We start from the raw sequence: 13,527 nt of genomic DNA, 5'->3' as shown, positions 1-13,527 counted from the left end.
TAAGGCATCTTAGCATGAATCAAGATAGAGATATCAGACTGTACTGTGGTGAATATATTCTTCATTGGCATACACTGACAACTTGAAAAAAATGCTAGTTTCATTTAATGTCCTTATCGACCCAATAAAAATTGTTTTTAAAATTCACAACCCTTGACTACATATTGTATTAATGCACTGTATGATGGAGAAAATTACATACATACAACATTTCTGCTACATTTCACAGTACAATGGTTGTTTCAAGGAAAAGTTCTTATTTGAGATGAAAGTTGAATTAGCTACTTTATCATATTACACCATTTTTACTTGACTAAAACAACTGATTTTTTGGACTATAGCATGTGGAAGTTATTTTCTCAAAATGAATGAAGTGAGTCTAATGCTTCAAGAAAAGCCACTGATACTATTTGCTGCCAGAAATGAAAATCAAACTTTCAAGTAGTGATTAGAATTTTGGAAAAATTCCCATTCCTTAAAACTTTTCTCATGGAAGCAGTGATGGTATAAATGAATGTGATTTTTTAAATATAATTTGTTAACATTTGGGAGATCTGCTTAACTCAGTGGTCCAGTATTTTCTTGATGACCAATGTATGATGTTACAAACCATGTGTGGGTAAAAGATCTATTTGAAGTGCAAGATAGATGAATGAGTTTTAATATCATGAATTTTAAAAAGTTCATTGACATAGTCTTCAGATTCTATAATTCAGCTAACCAAGTCAGTTTGATATATTATCAAAAATTAATAACCACAATTATATGAAAAGGCTGTTAAGATACTCCTCTATTTTCCAACTACATATCTATTTGATTCATAAATTTCTATCAAAATAACATATTGCAGCAGATTAAATGCAGAAGCAGATATGAGAATCCAGCTATCTTCCATTAAACAGAGGTTAAAGAGATTTACAAAAGTGTAAAACAATACCATTATTCTCATTTTTTTTAAGACTGGAGTTATTTTTCATAATACAATTTAACATGTAATGGGCTTATTTTTGTTAGTTAATATATTGATTTTAAATTTTCTTGGCTTTAATTTCTAATATGGTAAATATTGAGTAGTGTGATCCACGTAAAAGATGTTCCTTGAGGTCCTTCTTAATACTAGAGCATGAAGGGGTCCTGAGATGAAAAAAATTGAAAACCACTGCTCTATGCTGGTGCATTTTATTCCTGAAATTGTTCTTCACTTTAAAGAATGAGCCCATTTGCCTCCAAGGTGTACAGGAACTTACCATGAAAGAAACAACTAAGAAATCCATCAAGAATGTAGACTAGAGGGGCGCCTGGGTGGCTCAGTGGTTAAGCATATGCCTTTGGCTCAGCTCATGATCCTGGGGTCCTGGGATCGAGTCCTCCATTGATCTCCTTGAAGGGAGCCTGCCTCTCCCTCTGCCGGTGTCTCTGCCTCTCTCTCTCTCTCTCTCTCTCTCTCTGTGTGTCTCATGAATAAATAAATAAAATCTTTTAAAAAATGTAGACTAGAGCACAGGTACAGTCCTTGTTAGCACTGACTGTGCAGCTGGTTAGGGCTGCCCCAGATTTGATATGGAGGAGCAATGCTCCATGAATAAGCATCTGAATTCACTCATTCACGTGTTCAGCAACAGTTGTTTAGGGCTTCCTCCTGTTTGCCAGGCACAGTGGTAAGTGATGGGGATGCAACACAGGATAAGACAGTAGTGGGGTGCCTGGGTGGCTCAACTAGTTATGCATCCAACTCTTCGTTTTGGCTCAGGTCATGATCCCAGGGTCGTGGAATCAAGCCCTACAACGCGCTCCAGAGTCTACTGAGTCTGCTGTCCATCTACCTCTGCTCCTCCCCCTGCTTGCTCTCTCTCTCTCTCTCTCATGAATAAATAAAATCTTTTAAATAATAATAATAATAATAATAATAATAATAATAGTAAGACAGTAGCTTCTGAAGCAGAGCTTGGAGGTTAAGAGGAGTTAGAGCCACTGCGACCGCCATTTCAACCATTGGGACTAGGGAATACTTGGGGCAGTGAGGTTGTAGTGATTCACTGAGAAGCAAAGAGACCATGAAGTATCAGGAAATCAAACTTTGAACTAGTGTGAAATGTCAAGGATGCTAGGAATCTGCAAAGTTCTTTATTTAGCTTGTGTGACTTGCTAGCAGCATATGTTTTGAGAACACACGTGCATAACATACAGGTTCTTCCTTCAAGAAGCTTCCAGCCTAGTGATAGTAACAGAATGGAGTAAGGAGAGTTGTGTTTTGATAAAATGAGAAAATCATTAAAAAAAAAACCATATCAAATGCTGCACAGACGTCCAGTCAGTAGGTCATAGGTGAGAGTGGCACTGGGCTGTTGAAATTTTCAACATTGTGTTAAGGGAACAAACCACAAAGAAGACAAATCTCTGCTTAAGGAAGTCGGCTAAAGCAACAGGACAGAATGGATAATGTTATAATGGTTTCCAAAGATAACCACCAGTGAAGTCAACAAAAGAGGCTTTGCTTTGCTTTGGGCTATTGATTGTACAGCCCTTAATTCAGGATTCGGGAAGGAAAGATCCATGACCCAAACAGAGCTTGGGAGAATAAGCAGCAAATGTAGCCTTGCCCTTGCTCTTTACTTAGGACTAACAAGGACAGATGCAGAGAGCTAGATTATTGGATCTCAAGGTGGCAAAAGGGAGAGAAATTTTCTCTTTGTCCCACATTGGCTGCCATAAGATAAGAAAAGAACATTCCTTCTCACAGTAGCGGGGCGATGAACTTCAAGTCCCAGATCACAGTAAAGGCAGTGGGCCTGAGCCGGGAGAAAGTACAACACAGACCAGAAGAGCATGTGTCTCTTTCTCCCCTTCCCCAGAGCCTCCGGTGCATCTTAATCATTTACCTCCTGTTATTTCGGTGGAGGTGGACATTTCCAGGGACAACGGATTTCTCAGAGGAGAAAATCAGGATGAATTTGAGGTTCATGGTGAAATATGAGGAATACAGAAAATAGAGAAAAGAGATCAAGCCAAAAGCACAGGGATAACAACAGGGGAGGCAAGAAAAAATGAGGTCCTTTGCAAAGCACCCCCACCCCCTATGGCAACCACCACCTCGGAGGTCTTCCTTCTCAGGAGACCAGGACTATGTGGCAAAGTCATCTGCCTTCCCGGGAGCAAGCGCTGTTACCTCACAGAGAGACCAGTAGTTGACACAAGCCAATGCTGAGATTACATTTAAAATAGTTTAAAGCTGCCACCAGGACAGGAAGGTAAATGACAGAAGCATTTCAAGGGTTGGACTCTATTCTCTCTAGCATCTTTGTAGTCTGTTGAGGTGACGGGAGAGCCCAAGAAATAATGCCCTGCCCTGGCCCTGGTCTCTGCGGTTCCCGGGGAGCCAAAGGGAACCCACTTAGGGAATGGTAGCCAGGGAAAGGACTTGCCTCCTCCCTGTGGAAAGCACTCACCACTGGTTCTGGCCAACAAAGCACTCGGGCCACAACAACTCCTGGGCTAGTCCAGACTGTTTCTCCTGGGCTGCAGCAGCATTGCAAAGGCTGTTAACGGGGCAGCCCGGGTGGCCCAGTGGTTTAGCGCCGCCTTCGGCCCAGGGGCTGGGCCTGGAGACCCGGGATCGAGTCCCACGTCAGGCTCCCTGTGTTGTGGGGCCTGCTTCTCCCTCTGCCTGTGTCTCTGCCTCTCTCTCTCTCTGTGTCTCATGAATAAATAAATAAAATCTTTAAAAATATATAAAATAAAATAAATAAATACAAAGGCTGTTAACGCAGTGTGTTGTGCATGCAGATAAATTAATTCACCACCTTTCCTTTCTTAGAAACATGATTCCGGTAACAGAATTCCGGCAGTTCTCTGAGCAGCAGCCTGCCTTCCGCGTGCTGAAACCGTGGTGGGATGTGTTCACCGACTACCTCTCGGTGGCGATGCTGATGATCGGTGTGTTTGGATGTACGCTCCAGGTAGGTGCCTGGACTCGGTCGAATGAAGCCGGAGCAAGGTACTAAGCTGTCAGACCCTTTACAAAGAGCTGGCAGGGGGATTTTTAGCCACTGAGTTCTAGTTGCCCTTCTTGCCTTGCCTACGATGTTTACGGTCACAGCAGGGAGGCCAACACACTTATTGTACTGAACTCCCTGAGCCCAGACAGCAGGTGACTGTAGCCAAGTAACACTAACATCAGAGGGAATCCCTCGTCTTTCAAAGTTGGCTTTATAATAAAATATAGCATGTGACAGCCACAGTGTGATTTATATTGCCAAAAGGGAACCTTCTTTTCTTTACCTTATACTAATGCCTGATAGAATTTTCCAAAAGAACTAACATTTTGATGAGATGTTATTTTACTCAATGATTGATTGATTGATTTTAGAGAGAGAGATTGCACACCTATGTGTGTACATGAGTGGGGGGAGAGGCAGAGGGAGAGGGAGAGAGAGAATCTCAAGCTGAGTAGGGGCTGAGCATGGAATCCAAGAGAGGGCTCAGTCTAATGACCCTGAGATTGTGACCTGAGCCAAAATCGAGTCAGACGCTTGACTGAGCCACCTAGTTGCCTCCCTCCATGTTTATTCTGAATTACAATGTATGTAACCCAATCAAAATTTATTCTATATAGATGCTGTATATTCATATATTGAATCCAGATACATTTTGCATACCTGCTATGTGCCAGGCACTATACTTTGAGGATAGATAGATACAGATATAGATAGATATAGATAGATATTTCATTACTTGGGTGAAACTAAATAAACCAGCAATCAAGTGTTATATTATGATAGAGATAAACCTAAAGCACTAAGGGCATGCAGAGGTGAATACTGGGCTTGGGGAATAAAGGAAAGGGGATGGTTGTATTACAACTTGGAGAACCAGGGTACCATCAGCTCAGGTCATGATCCCAGGGTCCTAGGATCAAGCCCCACATCGGGCTCCCTGCTCAGTAGGAAGTCTGCTTCTTCCTCTCCGTCTGTGCTTACTCTCACTCTCTCTCAAGTGAATGAATACAATCTAAAAAAAACAAAAACAAAAACTTAGAGAACCAACTATAGTCAGGGGGAGGGAGCTAGGGGTGGCAAAAGTGCCAGAAAGGAGAAATAAAGTTCTAATGGCTGTGGGGAAGAACATGATATCTTTAGAAAACTGTCAGTAGGACTGGCAGTCATTGGGTATCATCAGTGTAGAATTGAAGCCATGCCTGTGAATGGACTCACCAAGGAGAATGTGACAGGTGAGATGATGTCAGGAGTACCACAGCATGAACAAAGGAAACAGGGGTGCCTTTGCAGGAGATTGAGAAGGAGCAGCCACACAGATAGGTCGAAACCAAGAGAGAGGAGGAGCTCAGAAGTCAAAGGCAGGGGTGATCAATGATGGCAGCCATACAACTAACCCATGGACTAAGGAGAGAAAAGTAGCATGTTTAGCTCTTTCAGAAACATAGTTTGAGTGGTTGGAAAAGCAAATGGAAATTAAAGACTATGGGGTAGATGTGACTTTCAGGTAGATCAGCTGAGGGAAAGATAAACTTGGAAGAAAGGGGTGTCTGGGTGGCTCAGTTGGCTAAGCATCCAACTCTTGATTTTGCCTCAGGTCATAATCTCAGAGTCATGAGATCAAGCCCTGCATTGGGCTCTATGCTGGGCAAGGAGCCTGCTTAGGATTCTCTCTCCCACGTTAAGCGGGGCACACGATTAGATGAGCACTGATGTTATACTATATGTTGGCAAGTTGAATTTAAATAAAATAAAAATAAATAAAATTTAAAAAGAGGATTCTCTTTCTACCTCTGCCTCTGCCCTTCCCCCTCCTGACCACCCCCCTCTCTCCTTCTCTAAAAATAATAATTGATTTCAATAATAGCTAACACATAGTGCTTCCTAACTGTCAGGTACTCTTCTGAATACTTCAGACATATTTTAACTCATTTCATCCTCATGGCAACTGTAAGATGTGGGACTATTATTATCCCCCATTTCCAGGGAGGTAACAAAGGCACAGAGAGCTTAAGGAAACCTCCAGGGTGAATGGCAAAACACTTCCTGAGACCCAGGCAGTTTGGCCCCAAAATCTCTGCTCTTAATTTCTAACCCCATGCTGCTTTTATCTGTAGACTGAAAACATTTTCCCTTCCTCCACCCCCAAAAAAGGATGCCAGTGAAGAGAGGAAGGACATACATCCATTAGCAAATAAAACAAATGGTTGTTGAAGAAAACTACTGGGTCTCAGGTACTGTCCTAGGTGCTAAGAATCATCACCGCAGGAGGAAAGAGTCAAAGACAAATATCCCCGCCTTATGGAGTTTAAATTCTGTGGGTAAGCCAACTAAGAAAAATCAGTTCATGGAATTCCATGTATTAGAAGGTAATAAGGACAATGGAAAAGAAAATAGAGCATATGAGGCTGGTCTCAGCAGGTGATGTTAGGAGTTTGCAGTTCTCAAATAGGAAGCCTTCATTGAGAAGGTGATTTTTGATGAAGGAATTGAAGGAAGTGTGGGAGCAGGCCATGCAGATGTCTAGGGAGGAGCCTCCCTGGTAGAGGGAACAGCAAAAGCAAGAGATGTGTGGACAGTGTTCACAGATTCCTTCCTCTTCTCCAGGAGAATTTGACATTTGACTTTCTCAACTTTCTAGTTCTGTTTCCCTGGAGACCTGATAAAAGTAGAATGTTAGCTGTGTTACTAGGCAACACTGCTGATGGTATAAATGACTGCTGTTGGGTCAACTGCATCTGGCCTGGAAGAATGATAAATGCCTGGGAGGAAGCCACACTGCGGGACTTCCGTGATTGTGGTGACACCTATAATTGGACATGTCCCTTGACACACGAAAAGTGTATCTATTGAGTTACAACAGATCTTAGTCTCTTTGAGCATAAGGCTTTTAAGCCAAGGTAAGTGCAGACTCCACCTCCAGTGGATTCCTTTCCTGGTTTCTGAGATGATCTGGGGAGGAGGGGCTCGCAGAGAGCCAAGGTCCTGGGTGGGGTGTGGACCATAGACAGCCAGTGACGAAGGTTCCTCCTAAGGTAGAAAAAGGCTGATGCCACTTTGCTTGCAAGCTGTGACTTTAATCCGGGATCATTCTAAGTGATTCTGGTGCCAGATGAACGTTAGGATAATCATAAAATCTGGATGTTGATATGAACCTAGAAAGACTCTGGTGACATTACAGGCCTGTGTGTGTGTGGGGGGGTGTCCCTGGCATGCTGGAGGAAGAGCCAGGAAGTCGATGAGCTAGAGCAGAACGAGTGAGGGGCAGGGTAGAAGAATAGGGCCTGAGAAGCAACAGCTGTGGATCACGTAGGGCCTGGAAAGCTTCGAGCTTTGCTCTGAGTGGAACGGGACATGTTTGGGGGTTCAAGCAGAAGGTTGTCATTATCTGACTTGTGTTGCAACGAGACCACTCTAGTTGTTAAGAATACAGTGTAGGGGGCAAGGATGGAAGCAGGCAGATTCTTTAGAAGGCCAATGTAGTGATCTAGGCAAGACACAGATCAGATGGCTTGCTTGCACCAGGATGGAAGCTGTGGTTCTGGATCTATTTTGAAGGAAAAGCACCCAGATTGGCTGAAAGATTGAATGTGATATATGAGGGGGGAAAAAAGAAATCGTGACTATAAGATTTTTAGGCCTGAGCTACTGGAAAAAGTTTTTTTTGAGCATAACTAGATATCCAAGTAGACCTGTTAAGTCAGCAGTTGGATATAAGACCAAGGCATTCAGGGTAGGTGAAGAAGGATGGTTAATCTTCATGAAGAAGGGGGCGATGGATCCAGGATGCAGGTGGCAGGATAACCCTCAATTTGGGAAAGAGAGAGCGTCTTCCCCCAGATTGGGAATGACGGCTATAGATGCATTTTATTGGGGGGAGGGGCAGGAGAGGCACAGATAGGATGACAGTTTATGTCTTATGGCTTCTGTGAGGTAGAAAGTGACACATCTGTGGGGAGCGTGGGAGGGCAAGAGAGGTGGCAGGATGTGGCAACAAAGGAGGCATAGCGCAGGGTCCTCAAAGAGAGGGCAAATATTTTAGAATGGCTGGTTTGAGAAGTAGAGAGGGAGGTGACATAGACAGGAGGACGCTGCATCTGGTTTACTTTATCACCATGTCATGGCGCCCAGACCACCACAGGACCTGCTTATGGAGGGTGGGAATCGTTTTTCTCATTCGCGTACCCATGGCACGAGGAAACGCAGAAAAGAGAAACTGCACAGAGTGTCTGTAAGAACTAGTAGTTCACTTGGAACAAGAGCATGAACCTATGAAAATGTCTATAATGAACATCATTTAAGAAATGTGCCCACAGTGAGTTCAGAAGGTACGAGTGCATGAGTTTAATAAGTTCAAGCATGAGTTGATCATCTCTTCTGTGCCATGGTCAGGATCATCTTCCTGGAGCACAGCCCTGTCATGCCTCTCTGCTGTGCACTAGCTCCTGGTGCTCCCCACAGAGCACCCTGCCCAGCGCACTACTACGCTTCAGATAGTGACCTGACCTGGGTCCTTCACACATAGGCCTGTTTCATCCTCACGGCTTTTAAAAGAAGACAGACCTCAGGGCACGTGGGTGGCTCAGTCGGCTCGGCTCGGCATCTGCCTTTGGCTCAAGCTGTGATCCCCGGGTCCTGGAATGGAGCCCTGCAGCAGGCTTCCTGCTCAGCAGGGAATCGGCTTCTCTCTCTCTCTCCCTCTGCCCCTCCCCACTGCTCTTTGTCTGTCTCTCTGATACAAATAAAATCTTAAAAAGAAAAAAAGACCTCAGTTAACTAGAATACAGGGAGTATAGTCTGAGATGTCAAGGCTCTAAACAATGTGGAATGCCTCAAAGGAAGATTGCATCAGAATATGAAGGCTTCCAAGCTCAGAATTCATAGGGAGTAGACCATTTGATTCAACAGACATTCCTAAGTATCTACGATATGTCAGGCATTGTGTGGGCTGCTAGACACTGAAAGAGGAATACGGTACAACCCCTGCCCTCAGATTGCTGATAGTCTAAAGACCATAGAAATCCATAAGAGGTACCATTCATGTGTAAGCACCTTAATCGCAGTAGACTTCGAGAGCATTGAATATGGTGTCATCTCAGCTGCTGGAAGTTAGGGGCTTGAGATGAAAATTGAGCTAAGTATCAAAGAATGAATATACAGAACTAATATGTATATATTATATCTGTATATAATATATATTATATTATATATATGGTTCAGTAGATATATATATATGTAGTACATTCGTATGTTTTGTATATGTATGTTAAAGGAAAAAGCACAAACAGAAGACATAATATGATCATTTCACAAAGCCCTCATCAATAGGTACCAGTGGCATTTTTAGGGGGCATCCTGCAATGGGTAGCTCATTCCCACACAGCAGACTTGTCTTATCCAGAGTAGTAATAACATTTCCATTGAGTAACCCTGATAAGGGAACCTATCCTAGAATCTCCATGTACTTTAGGTAGATTAGTCCCATATTTTGGATGAGAATTTTCATCCAAAAGGTAGGTAACTTGTCCCAAAGCCAAAAGGAATGCAATGGATGTTTAGATCTCAGCATGGGTCTTTCACCCTTGTGCACACTGCTTTGGAACAGTATGGAAGCATTAAAATTGCACAATCATATGGCCAAATATTGGCTTGTGAAACAGGATCTCAAGTATAAAAATAAGTGCAAAATGACTGAAAGGGAAAATAGTTAGAAAAAGAATGAATTCCTGAATTACATCTTAGATTTTCTAAAAGATTATTCACTATACATCTGCCATAAAAAAAAAAAAAAACTTTCAACCTATAATCAACATTAAAGAAACAAGAAATAAAATATGGTATAAATTAATTAGGAGAGTAAAAACATCCCATATACCCATATCACAAATGAAAGTAATGTTCCTTAGGGAGAGAATTTGAGCTCTTATTTTAGTTCTTTTTGTAAAGATTTTATTTATTCATGAGAGATACAGAGAGGCAGAGACATAGGCAGAAGGAAAAGTAGGTTCCCTTGGGGAGCCTGATGTGGGACTCAATCCCAGGACCCCAGGATCACAACCTGAGCCAAAGGCAGACACTCAACCACCAAGCCATCCAGGTGCCCTCTTATTTTAGTTCTGATATAATCCTCTGAAATGGATTAACGATTGATAATTTCATAAACAAAAGCTTCTCTGTGAAGCTAAATTGCTTTCCCAATTCCAAGGCAATAGTTTAAGTACATAATCATTAAAATCACATCATAAAATAGGTTTTTATGCCTTTGGTTTCCTTTTGTAAAATGAAAATGTGATCATTATTTCTGGTCTTATTTATAAAACAAGTTACTCTTATGGTTCAAAAACATGACAAAGCAAAATCTACATAAGGAAGGGTTACAAGAGCATTCAGTGGTGGTAAAATAGTAGTCCAATGACTTTTTGACTCTTTGCAAAATGGCTTTTTCCAATGACAAATAAAAGACGATCATTTATTCCGAAAATATTGTATTCAGGGGTGCCTGGGTGGTTCAGTCAGTTGAGCGTCTGGCTCTTGGTTTCATCTCAGGTCTTGATCTCAAGGTTGGTCGTGGGATCAAGCCCCACTCAGTTCTGAGCTCAGCATGGAATCTGCTTGGGATTCTCTCTCCCTCTCCCTCCCTGCCTCTCCGTTGTGTGTGCGCGCACACACACAGACACACACACTCTCTCTCTCTCTCTTTAAAATAAATAAGTAGAATCTGTAAAAAATATATTGTGTTTACATAGGTTTAACACCATACATTTTGAAAATCCCAGGGAAAGGAGGAAGTCATTACCTATTGACCCATTGTTCTCAGTGTTCACTTTTTTGCTCTGATGTAAAAGGATTACAGTCAACATGCTGGTCTTACTCTTCTGACAAATATTTGACCATTTCCAAGCAAGTAGCTATTTTCAAGGCTGCCGTGCAATAAGATCATGTATAAAAAGCATTCCTTAGATTACATCAGTCCACATGAGAAGCAAATGCAAAGTCCTTATAAACCAGGAGACTCTATGTGTCCTATTCCTGTACAGTCATACAGCCTTAAGGACCAGTAGTGTAAACACCCAACTTTGTGCTATAAACAACACTATTCAAAACTCAACACACTCAATAAAATGGAACAAATCCTGAAAGGTCAACACATTGCTTCCTGGAAAAATAAGATTGCTTTAGATCTCTGCTCAGCAACTCCAGGTTATCTTATTATGACCAAATCCCAAACAGCCCACAGGCAGGCTGTTACCAAATATAGAGTTAGTAGTTAGAAACCAGAAACAGGAACTGGAAGAAACAAGCCCCCTGGAAGTCCAAGGGGACTGCTTTGTGACTGTTACACAAGAAAGACATTTCCTGCTTTCTGAATTAGGAAAGAAAAGAAAGCCAAGAGAATAATTTCAATGACTTGAAAGCACCTAAAAAAAAAAAAAAAAAAAATCCTTAGGGACTTGACCCAATCACCAAGGAGCAGTCTGGCCAGCAGGGTCACACTGGAGAGGAGTTTGGTACACCTGAGCTTGTTGGTCAGAGTCGGCCCCCCACCTTGATTTGGGGTACACGCTGAAGGTAACTTTTGCTTCTCTGAGTTAGAGCCATCGGTGTCGGCTCCATGGCAGATGGCCTACAAATGAAGAGGCTCCGAGGCAGTTCACTGGAAAGTACAGGTGATAAAAATTAGAGACTCTTGAAGGATTCCAGAGAAGTTCTTTCTTTCTTTTTTTTTTTTTTTAAGATTTTATTTATTTATTCATGAGAGACACTGAGAGAAAGAGGCAGAAACACAGGCAGAGGGAGAAGCAGGCCCCATACAGGGAGCCTGACGTGGGACTTGATCCCGGGTCTCCAGGATCACACCTGAGCCCAAGGCAGGCGCTAAACCACTGAGCCACCCAGGGATCCCCGAGAAGTTCATTTTTGATAATGTGCCCTGAATTCTGGTTTCTGTCTCCTTCCCCTACCCTCTGTCACATAGTGTCTGGATTTCTAGCAGATCTTTTTCTTTTGTCAAATTTGAATTTAGAGATAGAGACTCAGAAATTCTTACTTAGATTAATTAGCCTATTTTTTTTTTAGTGTATTTTTATTTATTTATTTATTTATGAAAGTCACAGAGAGGGGGCGGGAGGCAGAGACACAGGCAGAGGGAGAAGCAGGCTCCATGCACCGGGAGCCCGACGTGGGATTCGATCCCGGGTCTCCAGGATCGCACCCTGGGCCAAAGGCAGGCGCTAAACTGCTGCGCCACCCAGGGATCCCTAGCCTATTGTTTTAGGTGAAACTCCGAATCCTGATGAAAGGGCAGATGACCCTAGTGAGTAGACTTAAAATGAAGCCTTCATCTAAGATATGTTTTATAAAGTTTCTATGTACCCTCATGTCACCAGTCTACTTTGGGCCTTTGAGGAGTATAAAACAGAAATCATCTGATGATGAAAATAACTTTAAAGAGCAACTTTTCCCATTTCCATAGGATGGTGGTGGATGCCGTAAGGGTAACACTTTCCAAGTCCCCGTTGCATTTAACTAAAATATGCCTCAGTGAGGACTTTCTTGTTATCATGGTTTTGATACTTTTGATCTTCCCTAGAACTTTACTCTTGTCATCTATCACCTTGACAATTTAATGTACCATGAATTCTTGGCCATGAGAATAATATATAAGTGCCTTTCATCCTCATCCTCTTAGGTTTAAATGGGTGTGAATCTAAATGCTTTTTTAAATCATCTGGTGCCATCCAATGCCAGTTAGTAAATGAGGAACATTTCCTTTCATCTCACCATTATGGATTGTTATGATCATGTTACCTATTGATTGTTTAATAACATATCTTTTCCCACAAATAACACAGCACTGAGAGACTGTGTGTGTGTGTGTGTGTTCCTATAAGAAGCAAATGAAATATACCATGTATTTAGTCTCTCTCGTTGATCCTGGGTTATAAGTCACCAAGACCTGTGCTTAAAGGTCTCTGTCAAATAGGTTTGCTCTGATATGGAGGGCATGATCTTGTGTTTCTAATCACTGCCCTGCACTGGAGACCCTTTCCAGTCCTCTAATCTTATCAGCCAAACAGACACACTAGTCCTCCTCTGCCCCCACTTGGTTCCTCTTAAAGTCCCCTCCTTCACATTTCACTGAGGACACTGACAACATATGGGTCCTCTTATCCACACAGGGGCCCTGAGATAAAGATTCAGCTAATACTGGGACTACATTTTAATTGTAAGTTTAGTAGGTTTCTAGGTTTTATCTGGAGTCTTCTGTTTAATATAAAAGGTGCTACTCCTTCTCCCTCTACAATACTGTCTTCCTTTTAAATGCTTGCATTTTTGTTATGTTTATTTTATAATTTCTACTGTTTTGGAACATCTAGCCTTTGTATAGTTTTAAAAAATTAACCCAGTATTGTTTTGTGCTCACTTTTAAAAATACATAATAAAACACTCCCAACTAGAAGATTCATACCAATTAGAACTGGTAAACACAGGAACTTCACCGAAAACTTTAAAATGTCTAGTAAATGACATATAG

At 42.0% G+C, this 13,527-nt stretch overlaps 1 protein-coding gene across 4 annotated transcripts in view; it reads left to right on the top strand.

Moving 5' to 3' along the window:
* Positions 1-13,527, top strand: part of LRRC8C (leucine rich repeat containing 8 VRAC subunit C) — an 84,674-nt gene that overhangs the window by 43,874 nt on the left and 27,273 nt on the right. For 2 of the 4 annotated variants that reach the window (XM_025417725.3, XM_049111711.1), the window contains exon 2: positions 3,815-3,956. In XM_025417725.3, the coding sequence (XP_025273510.1) occupies positions 3,819-3,956 (138 nt within the window). In that variant the 5' untranslated portion in view covers positions 3,815-3,818. Of the gene's footprint in view, positions 1-3,814; positions 3,957-6,687; positions 6,893-13,527 lie in introns of those variants that run through there. The other 2 variants (XM_025417726.3, XM_049111712.1) reach the window with 1 other exon arrangement.

This window comes from Canis lupus, chromosome 6 (assembly GCF_003254725.2).
Source record: "Canis lupus dingo isolate Sandy chromosome 6, ASM325472v2, whole genome shotgun sequence".
In the NCBI taxonomy this organism is placed as follows: Eukaryota; Metazoa; Chordata; class Mammalia; order Carnivora; family Canidae; genus Canis; species Canis lupus.
The sequence above is the reverse complement of the archived record's forward strand: the minus strand, read 5'-3'. Positions and strand labels throughout refer to the sequence as shown.